The sequence below is a fragment of the Salvelinus namaycush genome, chromosome 11, assembly GCF_016432855.1.
Source record: "Salvelinus namaycush isolate Seneca chromosome 11, SaNama_1.0, whole genome shotgun sequence".
In the NCBI taxonomy this organism is placed as follows: Eukaryota; Metazoa; Chordata; class Actinopteri; order Salmoniformes; family Salmonidae; genus Salvelinus; species Salvelinus namaycush.
In genome coordinates this window covers 18,721,665-18,743,201 of record NC_052317.1, presented here as the reverse complement: position 1 = coordinate 18,743,201, position 21,537 = coordinate 18,721,665, and the positions used below count along the sequence as shown (strand labels likewise).

Here is a 21,537-nt window from a genome sequence, read left to right as displayed (position 1 = left end):
TGATTGTCATGGGCAAGAATAGACACAATTTATTAGTTGATGTGACGGAGGGATATATTAATGTTTTCTAAACAGAGTTCCTCTTTTTGGGTTTATTTGGTTGATGTTGTCGTTATTGTATTTACATTTTTTTTAAATTTTACTTACGTTCGTCAGGGAATCTCTTATTTGATAAAAGGCCATTGCGCACACACACATATAAAAAAATGTAGCCCAATAGTCTATCATAATAAAAGCAGTGTTCTAATGAATGATATCATGCCCTTTCATAACAGATCCTTATGAAGGTTCGTAACAGGTTATAACAAGTTATTAATGTTTACCTACGATATCTCATATTTACATGAATTTCTATTACCAACATCTTAGACCTGCAAATATGTACTTTACATTTATAGGATACAAGTAATATCCCCTGATATAGTGGACGTGTTGATTAACAAAAATAAGAAAAAAAAGGTCAGTTAATGGTCCTGATTCATATTTAGGATGGTTCTAGTTATTTCTAATTCAAAGAAAACAGGTGACAAAGTAGTACACGCGTAGTCCGTGATGTAATTAGCGACATGAGTAGGGCGTTGTGTCTGTCATACTTTACATGTGTACTGGCCCATGAGTTCTGATCTGATTTCATCAGCCATGTTGTCCTAGTGCCAAAAGGTCTGAAACTACTGGATTTTGTGGCTGTGACTGCCAGTAACTGGATATTAGTAGATTCAGGCAGGGCAGAACTGCTATTTACTTTGAAGAAGCTTAGTACTGTACATGGTAATCATGCTGTTTATATGCTAAATAAAACCGGAATGTTCGTGTATTGTGGAGAGACTGAAGGACAAACCTCATCTTTGTTCTCGCCTGGATAAAAGGCGGCATGCCAAGAAAACCTTCCTGGCAGCTCCTATTTACAGTCCAGCCTCGTCCAGCTGTGGTCTGGGCTGCCATGCGTCCATATGGCTGATAAGGATCAGTCTGCTGGGCCACATAGTGCTGTTCTGTACGGAGAGGAGGAGAGGATAAGAGACAAACGAGCAGCCACTTCAGCCAAACTACTCTCATAACTGAAGCACCTGCAGGATCTACTGTCATCATAGATGCCGCATTCTTTTTTACGTTTTACCTAACTGATGTAAAAGTGTATTGCCATCCGTGTGTGTGGGGGGGAAGTGTGTGTGTGTGTGTGTGTATGCGTGCGCGCTCATGCGTGCTTATAAGAGAGGAAAAGCATGGCGCAGGATGGTATGTGTAGATGCTACAATCAGTGGTCAGTTTGTCTGCAGCTATATATTGTAGTGCAATGAACTAGAGACATGCACTTCAGCACTATGGTGTGAAAGGCTGCTGTAGCCTATACTCAACACAAGATCAGTACCAATTCTAGGGTGTATACCACTATCATTGTAGCTGTCAACATCCAACATCAATGGTGTCAAGATGGTCTTTTGAGCAGGAAACAACAAGTATTTCACCTTTTATGCTCTGACTTAAGCCCCAGGCACTATGACTGTGGATGTGATATCTAAAAATATCTTCAAATATCTTGCAAAGGTGTCTTCACAAAAAAGAAAGTGTGTAGCTTCTCTTTCAGTTCTAGGTCACAAGCGCTTCTTTTTTATGTCTTGTTCGTTTGAACTATGGAGAGAAGAGGGTGACAAGGAGGAGGGAAAAAAACAAGCACAAAACTTCTGTGGAATTAATCAGAGCACATTGAGGGAAGGAAACCATGATATTCAATGTGAGAGTGAGAAAAGGCCATTGATCAGTCCAGAAAGATGTGCCTGTTGTTTTCGACTAGAGCAAGATTTGAAATCTCTACTGAATGGTTCAGATTAATTTTTGTTGAATTGTTTTTGTTGAAATGTCTTATTTTAATTATTCATATCCGTTCGTATGTGGGAAATTCTTGGTTTAATTTGCTTTCACATCATTTGCCTTGTTGTTGCGACATCACACAAATTGTCTTAGTTATGTCTGTTCCCTTCTGTTCTGTGGTATGTTTTACTCAACACCATTAAATATTCAGAAGTGAATGCCGCTACACGTTCAAGGAACTCTCTAAAAAGTTTTTGGGGGTAATACATGCAGAAGCACTGGGTAAAACCATGTCCACAGCTCTGTTTACTTCTTCTGAGTTGAATTCAGTGTGGATGAGCATAAATGGTGCAACACGTTTTATTACAACTTATCTTTTGAGTTTCTCTCATTAACCCAGGGCTGTCATATGGATCCGGCCCGCGAGCCCCTTCAATCCGGCCTGTTGGAGTGTATATATATATTTTTCATTAATAAAAAATGTCGAATTATTTCTGAGGAAAAACAATCTCAATCGACATTGAAATGGCAACAACAACAACAAATATGAAACGGTAGAAATGATAATGGACTTACATTTATAGTCTCTTTATGCTGCTCTACACCAACTCAACTCCAAGAAAACAGAGCTGTGGACATGATTTTACCCAGTGCTTCTGCATGTAATACCAAAAAAAAACTTTTTAGAGAGTCTCTTGAACGTGTAGCGGCATTCACTTCTGAATATTTAATGGAGTTGAGTAAAACATACCACAGAACAGTCACCGAAAAGCTAGACAGTCAGGGAGCATAAACATTTCCAAAAGCGATGGATAGAGGGCAATTTTCAGCAAACTTTGACGGCGAGGAAATATAACCAATTTTAAGTGTGCCTCTCCGGACCTTGGTGAAGACCGAATGCAGCCTGTGGGGCAAAATGAGTTTAACACCCCTGCATTAACCTGTCTGTGTTTTAAGGTTAATTTTAAAAAAGCAGATTTTTATTTATTTACAATGATGACAGAAACCAAACGGCACGGGGGGAAATCAAGAAAGCACAGGCTTAGAAATGAGCAAATTATCATGAATGGCACAACACTGGTGCTTTTGTTCTATTTTATCTTGGGATCTCTTATTTAGGTCTGCTATTGATGATACACTTAAAGAGGTCAAATGAATTGCTCATCATTAACTAGTCAATCATTGAAGGTCACTTGGCCTGGTTCCATCTCCTCATCAATAAAACATGTAGTAAATTATTCTCTCAATGTCACGTTGCACGTCTTTAGCTTGTGTTGCTTTCCTTTAGTCAATCTGATCCATGTTAACATGAGATTTTATCATCCCATTATTTGCTTTCAACTGCTATTTTCATTTTCAGTGAGAGTCCCAGTGTTGATGATTTATTGGGGTCACGGCCACAAATAGACAACGCGAGTCTTGTTTTTCAGAATAGTGGTGTGTCTGACTGTGTCCTCATCCAGTGATATCCACATAGGTTTCCTCAGTATTCATGTATATTGCGAAAAATGTACAGATACAACAACTGCTGTCAGTCCCATCCAAATTAACACCCACTGGACTCACCCAGTACACCACCTCTACAGTGGCTTGCGAAAGTATTCATCACCCTTGGCATTTTCCTATTTTGTTGCCTCACAACCTGGAATTAAAATTGATTTTTTGGGGGGTTTGTATCATTTGATTTACACAACATGCCTACCACTTTGAAGATGCAAAATATGTTTTATTGTGAAACAAACAAATAAGACAAAAAAACTTGAGTGTGCATAACTATTCACCCCCCCCCCCCCCCCCCCCCCAAAAGTAAATACTTTGTAGAGCCACCTTTTGCAGCAATGACAGCTGCAAGTCTCTTGGGGTATTTCTCTATAAGCTTGGCACATCTAGCTACTGGGATTTTCCCCCATTCTTCAAGGCAAAACTACTCCAGCTCCATCAAGTTGGATGGGTTCCGCTGGTGTACAGCAATCTTTAAGTCATACCACAGATTCTCAATTGGATTGAGGTCTGGGCTTTGACTAGGCCATTCCAAGACATTTAAATGTTTCCCCTTAAACACTCGAGTGTTGCTTTAGCAGTATGCTTAGGGTCATTGTCCTGCTGGAAGGTGAACCTCCGTCCCAGTCTCAAATCTCTGGAAGACTGAAACAGGTTTCCCTGAAGAATTTCCCTGTATTTAGCGCCATCCATCATTCCTTCAATTCTGACCAGTTTCCCAGTCCCTGCCGATGAAAAACATCCCCACAGCATGATACTGCCACCACCATTTTTCACTGTGGGGGTGGTGTTCTCAGGGTGATGAGAGGTGTTGTGTTTGCGCCAGACATTGCGTTTTCCTTGATGGCCAAAATGCTCAATTTTAGTCTCATCTGACCAGAGTACCTTCTTCCATATGTTTGGGGAGTCTCCCACATGCCTTTTGGCGAACACCAAACGTGTTTGCTTATTTTCTTTAAGCAATGGCTTTTTTTCTGGCCACACTTCCGTAAGGTCCAGCTCTGTGGAGTGTACAGCTTAAAGTGGTCCTATGGATAAATACTTCAATCTCCGCTGTGGAGCTTTGCAGCTCCTTCAGGGTTATCTTTGGACTTTGTTGCCTCTCTGATTAATGTCCTACTTGCCTCGTCTGTGAGTTTTGGTGGGCGGCCCTCTCTTAGCAGGTTTGTTGTGGTGCCACATTCTTTCCATTTTTAATAATGGATTTAATGGTGCTCCGTGGGATGTTGAAGGTTTCAGATATTTTTTTTATAACCCAACCCCGATCTTTACTTCTCCACAACTTTGTCCCTGACCTGTTTGGAGAGCTCCTTGGTCTTCATGGTGCCCCTTGCTTAGTGGTGTTGCAGACTCTGAGACCTTTCAGAACAGGTGTGTGTATATATGCTGAGATCATGTGACACTTAGATTGCACACAGGTGGACTTTATGTAACTAATTATGTGAATTCTGAAGGTAATTGGTTGCTTCCAGATCTTATTTAGGGGCTTTCATAGCAAAGGGGGTGAATACATATGCACACACAACTTTTCCGTTTTACATTTTTTAAATTTCACATCACCAATTTGGACTATTTGTGTATGTCCATTACATGAAATCCAAATAAAAATCAATTTAAATTACAGGTTTTAATGTAACAAAATAGGAAAAACGCCAAGGGGGATGAATACATTTGCAAGGCACTGTAAAAATACGAGACTTGTGCGAGACTTACAATCTAGCCAATGTTCTACTATTTCTATCTTTAGAAAAAAAGTAGTGTTGAGCTTAGGGTCAAATATGAATATGTGTCAGTCACTTTTATAGGGCAGAGTGTCAGGAAAGGTCAAAAGAGTCATTATTAGTACATCAAAAATACATTCCCTGTTGTCACAACGGAGTGGGAAAATCTCCTTTGGTCTTGTGGGTGATAATGATGAAATTATTATTACACCATCTGTAAAACCCATCTATACAGAAACACTTTTCAGGAAGGCGTCTTATTCTTTAATAAAAATAAATAAATGTTTTAGCACATCCAGGGATGAATCTCAGACTACCCTTGTTCATCATCATCTCTGAAAAAGTGTGTAAATTGTACATATACCTACCTCAACTTGGTTTCTGAACAGAATACCCTCCTCTGACGTCATTGATACATGATACTGTACTGATCTTCTTACCAAGAGCATAAATCCAAATGTGAAACAAATGATAAGGCGTTCAGTGTTTTGATGGTGGATGCTATTCTGTTTACCACTGTAAGTGCATCAGCAAGCAGACTGAGACAACAGGAAAATGCACTTGTCAACAAACCCGCTTCATTGTTTAAGAGGAATTCATGGTTGTGACTATTTAAGCTGCTTAGGCCTATATCTGTTTCGTTTGCCTTAAGAAAATATTTCTATGCTTTTGTTTAATTTCTTTCAATCTCATAAGGATTTGTTTTTGTCCTCTGGTTTTGTGGTTATGATGATCAAAGTGGTGTGAGGTCTCTAGGTTTATCAAAGTTCTCTGTTCACGGCCCAATAGCAATGTGTTTCTATACAGTTACTGTGCTTATACTATTATATAATTATCCACAATGCAAGATAGACCTATTAAGCTCACAGTTTAAATGAGAACCCTTGACCCAGGAAATTAAATTGTCTTTCTTGTAGCAGGTCATACTGAAGACTTCTAACAAAAGGAACTACTAATATTATGTATTGATTTGGATCCATTATTGGGGGTTGAGTTTTGTTTTGAGGTATTCATCAACATTAGATACTAGTAATGTAGACAAATAGCAATGATGTATTGTATCATACTATTCCAGCCCTACTGTAGCCAATATAACATTAGTACAAGCACAGTAACAAATGAACATAGGAATGTCATTCCATTTTGTTAACTTCTAAAGCATAGTGTACAGATGTCATTAGTGTCTCAGTTGCAAATGGAAGATCACAATAGTAATTGAAAAACAAACTATATAACTGTAAATAAATGTATGCAAATGTACATGTTAAAAGAACATTCCTCTCAGAGTCCTGATTGTGAAGGGTGTCTGTTGACTGGAGGTCGCCGCCACAAGACGGCAGTTACATATGAAGTAATACAGATTAAAATAGTGTGGTGTATGTGATGTATTAAATGACAAAAATGCAAAAAAACAAAAAAACTGTTAATTATTGGTATTTTAAGTTGCATTGTGTAATGAAAGTCTGAAGTGCTTGGACTGCATTAAATCAGAATTAAACTAATGGTATTGTAAATTGAACAGTAAAAACAGAACATGACATTTTTGTATATATTGGATTTTTGTAAATTTTTATTTGATTCTAATGCAACACAAAGTACCTAAATTAATTTAATAAAGTACACTGTGGCCATTTTTTCAGCCTCCACTTAGTTAATTTGTGTTTTGTTAACACAGGTTGTCACATTATGTGCATGCAACTCTAAAGATATGGATATAATGGTAATGTATTATACCATGATTCATATATTTTCACTAGAGCCACTGGTTATACAGCATTCCAACAGCATTGTTATTGATATAATGCAGTGTTTGCAGAATGGGCAGTGAATGAACAAAAGATCAGCACATTTACACACCGATACATTTAAGTGCATTGAGTTCTTGGCTTTGAATACTGTGTGTATACAGTATGCAAATAGGTAGGTGTGGGTAAAATGTACATTCTGCATGATGACATACTAGATAATAGGTGCAATTTACCTCTTCATTCATTATTGAAGAGGCTGTATCCATTGACAATGTATGTGTCCCAAATAGGACCTTATTCCCTATTTAGTGTACTACTTTTGACCAGACCCTATGGGCCCTATAGGGTGCCATTTGGGACACAACCAGTGGCTACTGCAGCCCACCAGAGGCGAATAGGTGAACAGGATATGACACAGGACAGGCAGGGAGAGCTGTACAGGTGTCAAAGCCTCATAACTAGACAGTACTGGACTGAAATAAGCTGTACAATATGTGATGTGGATGCCAACAGTGTTCCATTACTCAGATCTTTGCAGGCCTGAGTTTGAGCTCTAAGCATCTCTGCAGATAAACCAAAACAGTTTCGCTTTGTTCTTAAGAGTAGTAACAATGTAGTATAACACTGAGTTTGTGGTGTTGCTCATCACTGTGAGATGTAAGTGTGATGGAGTTTGTCTGCTGAGAAATATCCCCAAAAGCCATTGAAGAAATCCCATCATTCTTTATTGGATATATTATGTAATTCTCACCTTTGGATTGGCATCAGTGGGCAGTGTTTTTATTCAACAACTTAGTACAGAAAAATACACTAAATGGGTTTTATCATAGGCTACACATTACAGTGAACTTTAACATTAGTTACATTTGACGTATATGCCAGAAATAATTACTTGATCATTCTTATTGAAGCATTACAACCCTGAAAACCACTAGTGCAGAAAAGTTACCCAGAGGTTTTATTCAAGAAAATTGTATATTCTGTTTGAAACCACTTCCCAAATACTGTATCTTGAAATGGCTGTCTGTGGCTCCATTTGCATTTAAGAGTACTGAACAAAAATATAAAACGCAACATTCAACAATTTCAAAGAGATTACTGAGTTACAGGAAATCAGTCAATTGAAATAAATAACTTAGTTCCTAATCAATGGATTTCACATGACTGGAAATATATATGCATCTGTTAGTCAGACACCTTAAAAAAATGGGCCTCACAATGGGCTTCAGGATCTCATCACGGTATTTCTATGCATTCAAATTGCCATCGATAAAATGCAATTGTGTTTGTTGTCCGTAGCTTATGCCTGCCCATACCATAACCACACCACCACGGGGCACTCTGTTCACGTTGACATCAGCAAACCGCTGACCCACACACCACTATACATGTGGTCTGCGGTTGTGAGGCTGGTTGGATGAACTGCCAAACTCTAAGACGTTGGAGGCAGCTTATGGTAGAGAAATTAACAACAGTAAAGAAATTAACAACAGTTCTGGTGGACATTACTGCAGTCAGCATGTCAATTGCACACTCCCTCAAAACTTGAGACACCTGTGGCATTGGGTTTTGTGACAAAACAGCACATTTTAGAGTGGCCTTTAGGTGCATCTGTGTAATGATCATGCTATTTAATCAGCTTCTTAATATGCCACACCTGTCACGTGGATAGATTGCCTTGGCAAAGAAGAAATGCTCACTAACAGGGATGTACATTTTTTATTTTATTTGTACATATAGAACATTTCTGTTTTCATTTATTGCAGTTCATGGGACCAACACTTTATATGTTGTGTTTAAATTTTTGTTCAGTGTATAAAGAGTATTTTTAAAGGAATTACTTGTAACCAGCAACACTCATTAAAACATGTTTATTGTAACATTACAAATAATTTCCGTCTTGAATCACACTGACAATGGACCTCAATAGGTTTTAAAAGTGCATAGGCTACAGTACATACCTACATAATACAACAATGTACAAATGAAAGAAATTATATAATTATTTCAATCAAAAGGCAAACATTCTACACAGACGAAAGAAAATAACACAGCCCAGTCTCCATACCTATATTGTTCCCTGTATATCAATTGCTATATTGTTCCAATATTTGCAGTTGTTAAACAAAAGAAAGGCCTCTTAAATTGAAATTGTTGCCAGTGGAACTTTGAACAATTTGTGCAAATCAATTGTGGAATCATACAACAATGCACAAATGTCTTCAATTTGCACATTTGACATTAACCATTATAAATGACACTTGTAGGCTATATGACACCTTTACAATTTACCTTATTTTCTGTACTTGGTTTGTGACAAACTGAGTGGAAAAAGTACTAATATAGTGAAATAACAGAAACCGGGAATCAGTTAAACATTCAATTGATCACATGATAATACTCAAACAGTTTGTCTTAAAAACAAGTAACTGCTTCATTTAACTAACAAAAGGCTATTCAAAAGGATATTTATTTGTCTTTATGCCTGCTGTGGAATCGCTCTAGTAATGCTCGAAGGACATTCCCAGGAATTATTTGGTGTCTGTCAATGAGTGCTTGAACTGCTTGCTGTGTCTGCAAATAAGAAAAGGAAAATTCTCTGACCCCATCTTTCCCAATCATTTGACTTTTGTGTGCTCTACATGTCAGACAGTAAGTAACCATTAAATTACAGTTGCATAATGACTTACCTTTTCAGCTAATTCTGCTGCACTAATGTTATGGTCGTATGGGATGGGGTTGCCTAGGTATGTACGAAACTTCACAGGAAATCCCCCATAGACAGGGGCCATCGGCACGCGGAACTTTTCATACGACCATCTGAAAAAGCCTGAGAAATATAAAATGTTCACGTTAATTTGAGCTATAATGAGGTTTAAATAAAATAAGTTACACTGCAATTAAAATTAATAGTTAAGCATACATACTTAACCGTCCGAGAGATCGGAATCCTTCCCTGACGTTTTGAGTAAACATCGGAATTATTGGCTGAAAATTTTAAAGAAGACATTAAATATCTAAGATGATTTCAGATAAAGTTATGCTCCTGTGTGAGAGTAAGAAGTGACATGTACTGTCTGTCCCCAAATGGCATTCTATTCCCTATAGGGCTCCAGTCAAAAGTAGTGCACTATATAGGGAATAGGGTGCCATTTGGGACACATCCTGTGAGAACAAAGAAGGGAGACAAAAACCAATATGTACCACTTTGGAATCGATAGCCACTTGTGCAAAGCCCTTTCTCTTCCCCCAGAGCAGTGGATAGGTCTCATCACTGAGGAGGGCTTCCCTCACGCCTCCAGGTGAGATGCCCAGGAGGTGGCCACTTTTTAGGGCCTTCACACACTCCTCCTGGGGCCCGTGGATGACACTGAACACCTCCAACAGCAGCTTGAACCCTACAGAGAACATTAAAAGGTCCTGCTTTTAGGGTCTAAGTAGCTCATGTAGTAAGAATGGACTACGGCAGCTGTAGGCTATACAATTTACTGATCAACTAGATACAGAGGGCTGAATGTAACATCTCACATTTATATTTAGATACTGGGAAATTAAACTGTGAAGATCTTACCTGGAACTTTGAACAGAAAGTAATCAGCGACTGAGTGAACAATCCGTCCCTTTTGAATGATGACCTTTGCCAGAAAGTAATAATAGTCAATGGGAATAGCCCCATGATAATAGACTATAAGAGCTGCTCCTTCATCTGGAATCTTCTCCATACCATGGATTTCATATCCTGTTTTGAAATAGACACATTTATATAAGCATTGGCAATAGTCATTGTCATGGTAAAACAGAAGTAAACAAAGCAATAAACAAACACCCTGCAACATCCCCTGGCATACACACAATATTTATTTAACTAGGCAAGTCAGTTAAGAACAAATTCTTATTTACAATGACGGCCTACCCCGGCCAAATCCTAACCCGGACGACGCTGGGCCAATTGTGCGCCGCCCTATGGGACTCCAAATCACGGCAGGTTGTGATACAGCCTGGAAACGAACCAGGGTCTGTAGTGATGCAGTGCCTTAGACCACTTCGCCACTTGTATAAATACCGTGCCAGATGAACCCGTGGCCATCCCATAATGTTGCCAGCGTTTTTCTAGCACCATCCCACAGGTTGTTGGAGTAGGCCTCCCTGAGCTGGTTCTTGTGTTTGTACACATGGAGGAAGAGGATGGAAAGGTAGAGGAAGATCACAATGAGGAAGGGCATGATGAAAACGACAACCAGAGGGGTGAAAACCCAGGCCAGGTACTCCAGATAGCTCAGATAGTCTTCCAGGGGTCCTAGTCCTGACCATTCCTCAAATGTGTGAAAGAGGCAGGCTAGAAAATCATCTCCATCACCAAACATGCAGGACTCGTTCCCATTTGACATACTGCCTGCCACAGTTAGCCTCTCCCAAAGGAAGCCAAGTCGAATGAGGACACCATCTGCCAATGGGCAGGACTGAAATATAGAATGGAGAGAAGATGGCTAATGTACAATAGCAATACATTAAAGTAAATCAAATTACAATGAGAGCATGTTTTACACATGCTGGTTAATATACAAATAATGAAATCAGCATGCATAAATTAACAATTAGCTAGATGAAGTGCAGCTATTTGATAAACAACCCAAATAGCAAGTAATCAAATGGTATTTGCAGCATCACTGAATGAAAAATTATAAAATGTAGCTAGCTAGCTATAAGTTCTTAAAAGGTAATACTTCACAAACCTTTTATTTTTCCAGCGTAAATAATACTGGGGACAGATCATTCCAGGGCCAGACTCTAAAGACAAATGAAAGTAAATGCCATTCATTCACCACTTGTGACAGCTGAGTTAGCTAGCTACGTTAGCTGTGTACTGTCTTGACACCACTCGTTAACGCGCTGTAATAACTAGCTAGCTAGCGAATAACATACTAGCTAGTGAGCTACAACTTTAAAGTCCAATTTAAAACTAGACACCTTAGCAAACCTGACACAATAATGAAAAAGCTGCTCATTATGAATCGCATTTCCCTCGATTACCTAGCAAACTTTTAATTTACACAGTAGGTACAAAGATATACTTCTGTTTGTGGTAACGTTAGCTAGTTCTTGAGGCTGAATGACCTCAATTACGTTAGCATTGACATCAATGCATAACGAGCTAACGTTAGTACAGCTACTGCATGAACATCTATACTAGTTATTGCATAAATAACAATACCATATTTTTATGAAATAATTACATACTTTTTTAGCACTGGTTTGATCCCCTTGGAAAGTCGATAGCAGGAAGATTACAGATTATTTTCTTCTTTGTTCAACCGGTTCCTTATTCATGTGACACAAGCAGGAACGAATGTCATCGAGGCAAAACAACTTGTGTGGAATGAACTGCAGTGGAATATGCTTTATGTTAGCTAGCTTGTATATTTTATGTCTGAATTTGATCAGATAGCAAATGTGAACCACATGATGATTAATAATGGAAGATCGAATGTGGTTGTCGACATTATTTTTAGCCAAATGAGCTTGGCTGGAAATGATCATGGGACAATACACTGATTGTGCTCAAGAGCTTTTGTACAGTAAGTAACGTTAAATTAGCTCACAACAAGTACAACACTCAATGTCAACTGTGTTGCACTGTTTTCACTTTTCACTATCTTCTTTTTCTCCCGGTGTGTAGGGATCGTAAATTTGTATAGATCATTGGGCATACCTCACACCTTTTAATGATTGACATGCATTTTGATTACTTTTTCACAAGCTTTGAAAACTGAAGGTTTTGTCTGTAACTCTGCCTATTGTTGCACTCTCTGAGGCAGAGGATGAGCATGGAGAAGAGCTGTCAGAAGATGAAGAGGCTGAAGAGGAGGATGGACCGATCGATGAAGAAGCCCAACTTAAGGCAAGCATGGGACTGCCTGTGGAGTTCATAAGTTCCTCTGCACAGAAAAGAGCTGTACGTAGTAGCAAGTAAACATTGCCTATGTCTGTCCGTCACCATAGAGTCCACCTAAAAGAAAGAAAAAGATAATGTTGCCCCGATGCTCTCTCTCTTGAAGGGGACAAAGTTGATGAGGAAGAATGCCATCCACTGGGAAGCAGCTCCTGAGAATCTGGATGAAGAAGAGCTACATTCACTCCAGGTGGAGAAGAATGATCCCACTGTTGAAAGCACTAAGGCTGCGTTTGATTTGATCTCAGTGAGGGGCCAGGAGGAAAGCAGAACCTCCACCCTCCCAGGCAAAAGTAGTGCACTATATAGGGAATAGGGTGCCATTTGGGACATATCCTGTGAGAACAAAGACGGGAGACAAAAACCAATATGTACCACTTTGGAATCGATAGCCACTTGTGCAAAGCCCTTTCTCTTCCCCCAGAGCAGTGGATAGGTCTCGTCACTGAGGAGGGCTTCCCTCACGCCTCCAGGTGAGATGCCCAGGAGGTGGCCACTTTTTAGGGCCTTCACACACTCCTCCTGGGGCCCGTGGATGACACTGAACACCTCCAACAGCAGCTTGAACCCTACAGAGAACAATAAAAGGTCCTGCTTTTAGGGTCTAAGTAGCTCATGTAGTAAGAATGGACTACGGCAGCTGTAGGCTATACAATTTACTGATCAACTAGATACAGAGGGCTGAATGTAACATCTCACTTTTATATTTAGATACTTGGAAATTAAACTGTGAAGATCTTACCTGGAACTTTGAACAGAAAGTAATCAGTGACTGAGTGAACAATCCGTCCCTTTTGAATGATGACCTTTGCCAGAAAGTAATAATAGTCAATGGGAATAGCCCCATGATAATAGACTATAAGAGCTGCTCCTTCATCTGGAATCTTCTCCATACCATGGATTTCATATCCTGTTTTGAAATAGACACATTTATATAAGCATTGGCAATAGTCCTTGACTAATCAAGCAGCGCACCCATTGAAACAGCCGATGGAGAGCCGACTCCCTGTCGTGACCCAGGGGAGTCAGAGTTTGGAAGAAGGCTGAAGTGACGTCAGGCGGGCACTAGTGAAGTGATCGATCTGATTGGGCAGACTTTTGTCAGTGGTAGCTGGCCAGTGTGATTAGGGCCAACAGCAAGCAGACCATGTCAGTGGAAATGATGATAAACCTTGTGATGGTGGTAATTGCAAAAGAGCTGCCTCTTCAAACACCAAGCCCACTGAGTCAAGAGGTGAGTCCCCCCACCAACCTATATACATGCTTTTTCTGTTTTTGAGTTTAGTCAACTATCCTGTATCGTTGAGGAGACTGAAACTATATTGACATATCAATGATTTCTATCTCTCAAACAACAATGTCATTAGAGTAGCCAGGCAGCCCAATGATCTACTCAAAATGACTTTATGTACAACAGACCTCGTTTTTAAAATGTATTTTAGTCCTTGTATTTCTGGGCTTTTTCCAAATTGTGCATTGATTCTGTCAGAGTATTTAATGCATAATACAATCAAAAGATGTGTTCCTTTGAATGAAAGGACCATGTGACACAGGCCCATGCATTTTTAATGGCTCTTCTTGTGATAGAGAACAGTGGCGCGCACCACTGCCTGACTCAACGTCTCCCTTTTCTCTGGGATTTTCCATCCTGTCCGTGACTGATCCCATACAACACAACACTGCCCTCATTTATATGGCATAGAATATCTGTTTTATCTGGCTTTGTAGCCATGTTTTATACCACATGCCAACTTCCTTTTCCCTGTTTTATCCTTTTGATCAGAAAACATGAATGTAGAATGTAATGTTGAAGGGATAAATGAATGTACACGTTTCTTCCCTCCAGACACAGGATGGGTGTTCCCAGAAAAATAACAATGAATCAAGTGAGGGAAGAGCATCTAATAGTGATGGTGAAGAAACGCCACATAGAAGAATTGCAAAAGTAAAGCGGAGGTAAGCTACATGACATAATTTATCTATATATCCATCCCTTGCTGCATTTTTCAGTATTGTCCTCTATTGCTCAACCAATATAGTATTACTGAATATCACTGCTTCAATTGGCTGCCATATGCTGACAGTGACTGACATATCTTTCCTATGGGTTTGAATTGGACTATGCTTCAAGCTGTAAAGGTTTAAAATATTGACTATGATGCATTGAATGTAAAAGTGTCAGCCTGGGGAAGGAATGAAAGTGCTTATCCACTGTCTTTTTCAATTTCAGTTTGATCTAAGGAGATGTTTATGTCCAATGATAAACACTCCATCATGTTTCAATTAACCAAGGATTCTGTAAATAGATTCTGTAGAATCTGTATAGATGTAAATCAGTAAGAATCACATGGTCCATTCCAACCCAAAGGCTGGTATTGGGGACTGATATATGATTAAGCCTACACAATGCTTTGTGAAATTTTAACAAAATTGTTCTGCATGCTCCCCGAATGGGGAGGGCTCTGGTCAAAAGTAGTACATTATATAGGGAATAGGGTGCCATTTGGGATGTAGCCTTGTTCAATCATTGTGATTGTTTGTTAGGCTAATGATGTCATCTGATCTATTGATTGACACAGTCATGAACTGGATGTGGAGGAGAACCCTCAGATGTCTGTAGAGGAAGCCTGGGATAAACTGTGATTAAAGCGCAGCCACGACCCCATGTACGTGAGCATTACTACATCAGACTTAAGCCCCAGTCACCACCAGGGTGGGAAGGCTGGGAGGAATAGGAAGCTACATGGAGGTAGGAGAGCATCCTGCCACATCAACAAGCACACCTTCTTTACTGAAGAGGGAGATGCCACAGAGCCCAAGCTGAGCAAGACCTTTCAAAAAGTAAGCCTTGTAAACATTTGACCAATTATTCTGAAATTATTTTTGATAGCAATACCAATAGTCACAATAGATGTTATTGCGGGTGTAGAACAATGCTTGTGTTCCTAGCTCCAACACTGCAGCAGTATCTAACTAAATGCTTGTGTTCCTAGCTCCAACACTGCAGCAGTATCTAACTAAATGCTTGTGTTCCTAGCTCCAACACTGCAGCAGTATCTAACTAAATGCTTGTGTTCCTAGCTCCAACACTGCAGCAGTATCTAACAATTCACAACAATGCTCACAAATCTAAAGTAAAATAATGTAATTAAGAAATATATAAATATTAGGACGAGCAAGGTTGGCGTGGCATTGACTAAAATACAGTAGAGTAGAATAAAGTATATACATATGAAATGAGTAAAGCAGTATGTAAACATTAAAGTGACCAGTGATTCCATGTCTACAGTATGTATGTATATAGGGCAGCAGGGTTGAATAACCGGGTGGTAGCTGGGCAGTTATAGCACACACCCACAGTTCATAGCAGCTTCTGACTAGCAAATGGATGAGTGTGGTGAGGAGGAAGATGTGCTGTGGTTGACACCGGGGGAAGCTTTGTCAGAGAGGTCTGCATCATGTCTAACTCAGCTACCTGTAGCCTCAGCCTCAGTGTTCACTCAGTGTCCACTGGCAGAGGAGAGAATGGGAGAGCAGCCAAGACTCCACAGGAGCCCCTCCTATCCCCCCCACCCCCCCCCCCCCTGTCAGTGCTGCCCTCCTCTGACACCCTCTGACACACTGCATCTCTTTAAACATGCAGCCACTGTTTTCGGCCGACTGAATTTATTTACAATGCGCCGGCACACTGCACTGGTTCAAGGGTAGCCGTGCTGTTTAAAGTTCATGTATCATCCGCTTATTTGAGTCAGTCACATTTCATTGGTAAGACTACCTTTGGACGGCTGATGTAGGAAGTTCACATCACTGGCTGACCTTCAGAGGGTTCAGTTGGTCGCTATAAACTCAGATGCTTGTTCACACCATAATAGAGAAGCTAGGAAATGCTGCTTTTCTCTGTTTGCTGACTGTGCTGGATTTTCTTATCCCAAAGAAATTGAAACTTGTCAAAGTACTTGAGTGTGCAGAAACAGCACTTCAAATAAGCAGAAACTTAATGTCTTACTACATTATAAAGTAGTGTCGCACTGTGGGAGGTCTTAAATGCAGTGCTTTTCCATTAATCTCTCTGTATGAGCTCACTGAGTTGATCTTCTGGGCAAGACTTGCCGTTTTTACTGTCTGCAGCAAATGGCTCCATCATCCAGCAGGCCCGCTAGAAATGACTTCAGCACTGATTAGGCCTATTTAAAGTATTATTTTGTTGTCAAACTTGTCATGCTTCTCTGTTGATTTAGTGTTTATTGCTCATGCTTGTGTCTTGTACTTGCAGATCACTCACTCATGTCCTGATCTGTCTTCAGGTTCAGAGATTCCTCCAGAAAGTTCAGAAAGATAATGACACAGCTGTCCCAGACACACCAGTTGACCAGGCAAACAGGGGGAGCCCTGCTTGTCCATTTGCAGAGGGAAAAGAAGAAAGACTGGAGGAAGAGGAGCAGGAAGATAGGAGGGGGGAATACCCCTCTGGAGTTGGATAGTACTGAGCAACCCTCTCATCAGAACCTCTTCACCAGAATAGAAGATGAAAAGGATGATGAGATTAAATTCAGAAGAGAGGTGTACTCACTGGACATACCAGACTACTTAGTTCCCGGAGCACCTGAACACAATAACACAGGTGAGTTTGCGTCAACAGCCGGTTTAGACCTTTTTCTAACCCAGGGTTTCTTCATAAACAATTCATGTCAGATCTACGTTAGTGTATTTCTTGTTTGATTGTTGTAGTCTTGTACAACTTTTGCACTACCTATTTCCAGAGGCTACTGGGAAGAAATAGAAGAACAATAATACCAAGAAAAGAGGGAAATGTGGAGTGATGCCAGCTGAGATTGCAGTGAAGCCCGAGCTGGCTAAGTACTGGGCCCAGCACTACCGCCTCTTCTCCAGGTTCGATGAGGGCATCAAATTGGAACAAGTTGAGTCACAGAGCAAACAGAACACACACACACACACTTCAGGAAACACAACCAATTTCTTCATACAGGCTCAAGCAGAAAGGGTTAGTCGTATTTTGGAACGACTTTACGTTATTATTGTTGTTAACGTGTTAATATTTCTCTAGTTTGAGAACAACTATTGTAGTCTCCCAACCACTTCTATTCATGCAGCCCAAATGGAGTGTTGTCAAATGTGAATCAGGAATGCACTTTATTCTGAAAAGAAAAGGATTTGCCTCAAGGTGACTGAATGTTATCTTTCTCTTCAGTTGAGAAACGGATGGCTGTTATGTCCAAGGTAAAAGCTACAGTTTTGCTGCTCTTGAAGTCTAACATCATGTTGTTTTCAGAGAAGCAGAGGGAAAGAGAGGCAGGGAGGTTGAGATGGTGGTGTAGTGGGTGCATGGATTTGCTGGCTGGCAGACAGGGCACTCCGCTTCTTGTCTGTAGGGAGAAGTGCTGACGCCAGTGAAGCACACCTCACACTTCACCCTGTGTCACATGACATGACAGCATCAGGCTCTCTCCCTGTCTCCCAGCAGAGCAACTCTTTCATGACTCTTGAGTCTCTCCTTTCCTTTACTCTCTCTCCCTTGCAGCTGAAACAGGTGTCACAGGTTCTGTTCCGAGTGCATCTGCCCACCTGTCAGTTTCTCCTCCCCGGGAGCTGTACTCAATTTGTCTCTTCTCTCCCTTGGTTAATTGTTTGCAGGAAATATTTCAATATAACAGTCCTAGTGATGACACAATTGTAAAAAAAAATTGGGGGGTGTATCTACCAAAGGTCTGTACAGATCCGGAAAGATACATCCGTTGTTTTACTCTGCCTGTAAACACGCTGGATGCTTCAGAATCCATTGAAGAGCTTGAACGATTCATTGACGAGAGATACTTATGAACTAAACATGTCGCTGGTTTCAGAGGATTCAAACACTGTTAAGGACAACAAACCCAATCAACAAACCAAAGCCAAGTTGGCCAAGCGGTATCAACGATGGCATAAAACCATCCCCAAGCAAGAGGGCGTGAGTGGGGAGAGGTTTACGATATGGATGTTGACTTGTTGAAATCCATCAATGAAAGGCTTGCCAAACTTGATATCTTGGATATACTACGAGAGGACCTCAATGCATTATGTGACAGTCTAGAATTCAGCCAAAGTCAGATTGATGATCTAAGGAAAGAGAACACAGTGCTGAAAGGTACTGTAGACTCTATTCATAGCAAGGTGGAGGTGGTGCAAAGGGAGAACAAACAACTTAAAGAAACCTTGCTTGATGTACAGTGTCAATCAATACGGGGAAACTAATCTTTTCAGGGATGCCAGAGAATGACAACAGCAAAAGCTGTGAGGACACTGTCCGAGACTTTATGTCAACTCAACTAAAACTGCCCACAGATATCGTGCGTAATGTCACTGTCTCCAGAGTCCATAGAATGAGTAAGGCCTCTGGGAAAAGGCCACGGGCTATTGCATGTTTTGAACATTGTAAGCAAATGGAAATGGTGAAGAGCTGGGGCAGAGAACTCAGAAACACAGATTTTGGATTGAATGATCACTTCCCCACGGATATCCCATCATGAAGGAAAAGCGTTCCCGGAATCAACGAGTCTCCTTGGTGATGGATAAACTTTATATCAACAGGCAACTGTATCGGGACTCTAGAGTAACTCACTGGCTATTTGAATCCAACTGTATCGGGACTCTAGAGTAACTCACTGGCTATTTGAATCCAACTGTATCGGGACTCTAGAGTAACTCACTGGCTATTTGAATCCAACTGTATCGGGACTCTAGAGTAACTCACTGGCTATTTGAATCCAACTGTATCGGGACTCTAGAGTAACTCACTGGCTATTTTAATCCAACTGTATCGGGACTCTAGAGTCTCTCACTGGCTATTTGAATCCAACTGTATCGGGACTCTAGAGTAACTCCCTGGCTATTTGAATCCAACTGTATCGGGACTCTAGAGTAACTCACTGGCTATTTTAATCCAACTGTATTGGGACTCTAGAGTAACTCGCTGGCTATTTTAATCCAACTATATCAGGACTCTAGAGTAACTCACTGGCTATTTTAATCCAACTGTATCGGGACTCTAGAGTAACTCACTGGCTATTTGAATCCAACTATATCGGGACTCTAGAGTAACTCACTGGCTATTTTAATCCAACTGTATTGGGACTCTAGAGTAACTCACTGGCTATTTGAATCCAACTGTATCGGGACTCTAGAGTAACTCACTGGCTATTTTAATCCATTGTTTAAATCTGAGTTTGTGTTGTAGTGTGTCATGACAACTTCAACTATAATGAATACATGATCTATTGATCTCCACTTGATAAGGAAAGGGTTGCATATAGCTCAGGTTAATGTATGTAGCCTTCCTAACAAAATACATGAGGTTTTTAACTTGGTCAACATAAATAATATTCATATTATAGCTTTGACTGAAACGCATTTGGATGCATCTGTAAATGATGGGAAAATGTACATCCATGGATAGAGTACTTAGAAGGGACAGGAATAGGAATGGTGGGGGTGTAGCACTGTACATTCAGAATCATATACCCATTAAGAGGAGGAATGACCTTAATGTATGTCAAATAGAGGCACTATGGGCTCAAGTACATCTGCCTCACCAGGCAGCCATATTGGTAGGATGTGTGTATAGACCTCAGGACACCTTAGAGCTCGATCTGGATGACTTATGCACTGGGTTTGACCAGGCCACAAATAGTAGCAGAGATGTATTTATATTGGGTGATTTTAATATACATTGGAAGGATCATAATAATTCAAATATAACTAAATTAATGATATATTCCGAGAGCTGTGGTTTGAAACAAATGATTTATTGTACTACTAGATCATCAACTAAGTTGGGTCATCGTTCAGACACATGCATTGATCTGATATTCTGTAATATACTATTGCAATGCTTAAAAGCCAGATCAATGCCAGTGGGCTGGACAGACCATAATATTGTGACCATAACTATGGTCAAGAGAAATTTTAAAAGATTTAATCATGAGCTATTTCAAAATGATTTGGCCGCTGTACCCTGGGAGCTGATTTATCTAGAGGATGATTTAAATCATGCTACAGAATGTTTTATTGATTTGCTCACTGAGGTAATGGACCATCATGCCCCAGTAAGAAAGAGTACTGTTGGGGCTCGTCTATCTCCATGGATTGATGATTAACTGGCTGAGGCATTTTCTCAAATAATATGGCAAAAGTCTTAGCAGCCAAATCTAAACTAGAAATTGATTAACAGAATTATAGAATACTACGTAATTATGCAGTTAAATTAAATCATAAGAAAAAAACATTATTTTACAAAAAATATTTTATTGATTGTAAAAATGATTGTAAAGAGGTATGGAATACAGTTAAGGGCCTACTTGGAACATCTATATCATCATACCCATCTAGTGTGGAGGTTGACAGGAGAACAATAACAAAACCAGCTGACATTGCCAATCATTTTGCAGATTTTTTTTTACAAAGAAAATGAATTTACTGAGCGACAATGTAAACACCCATTCTCCCAAACAAGCAATTGTCCAATGGATTGATGATCATATCATGAGCAAAAACACCTGCTCTTTTAGTTTCCAAACGGTGTCAGTGGAGGAGGTGTTTAACCTATTCAAGTCATTACCTGATGGTAAATCTACAGGTTATGATCTTATGGACTATTTTTTTACTTCGCTATGCTGCTCCCCAGATTGCAGCTCCACTGAAATATATATGTAATTGGTAATTGGAAAAGGGGACATTTACAAATGTATGGAAGCATGCTAAACAGTGTTTAGCAGCATGGAATTGGGTACAGTAATATCTAACTGACAGGAAACAG

The 21,537-nt window shown here is 40.0% G+C and overlaps 1 protein-coding gene and 1 long non-coding RNA gene across 2 annotated transcripts; one reads left to right on the top strand and one right to left on the bottom strand.

Moving 5' to 3' along the window:
• Positions 1-8,632: 8,632 nt before the first annotated feature.
• On the bottom strand, positions 8,633-12,145 carry LOC120055888 (transmembrane protein 68-like). Its single transcript, XM_039003924.1, has 8 exons — positions 12,017-12,145; positions 11,512-11,566; positions 10,842-11,238; positions 10,350-10,517; positions 9,983-10,176; positions 9,706-9,766; positions 9,469-9,608; positions 8,633-9,352 (listed from the first exon to the last, which is right to left on the bottom strand). Exons 3-8 carry the CDS (start codon positions 11,164-11,166, stop codon positions 9,248-9,250), a joined length of 993 nt encoding a protein of 330 aa, XP_038859852.1. The 5' UTR covers positions 11,167-11,238; positions 11,512-11,566; positions 12,017-12,145; the 3' UTR covers positions 8,633-9,247.
• LOC120055889 lies at positions 12,048-19,664 on the top strand. Its single transcript, XR_005477730.1, has 6 exons — positions 12,048-12,731; positions 12,835-13,962; positions 14,575-14,684; positions 15,308-15,569; positions 17,033-17,349; positions 17,489-19,664. It is a non-coding gene; the product is annotated as an uncharacterized LOC120055889 (long non-coding RNA).
• The last annotated feature ends 1,873 nt before the right edge of the window (positions 19,665-21,537 follow it).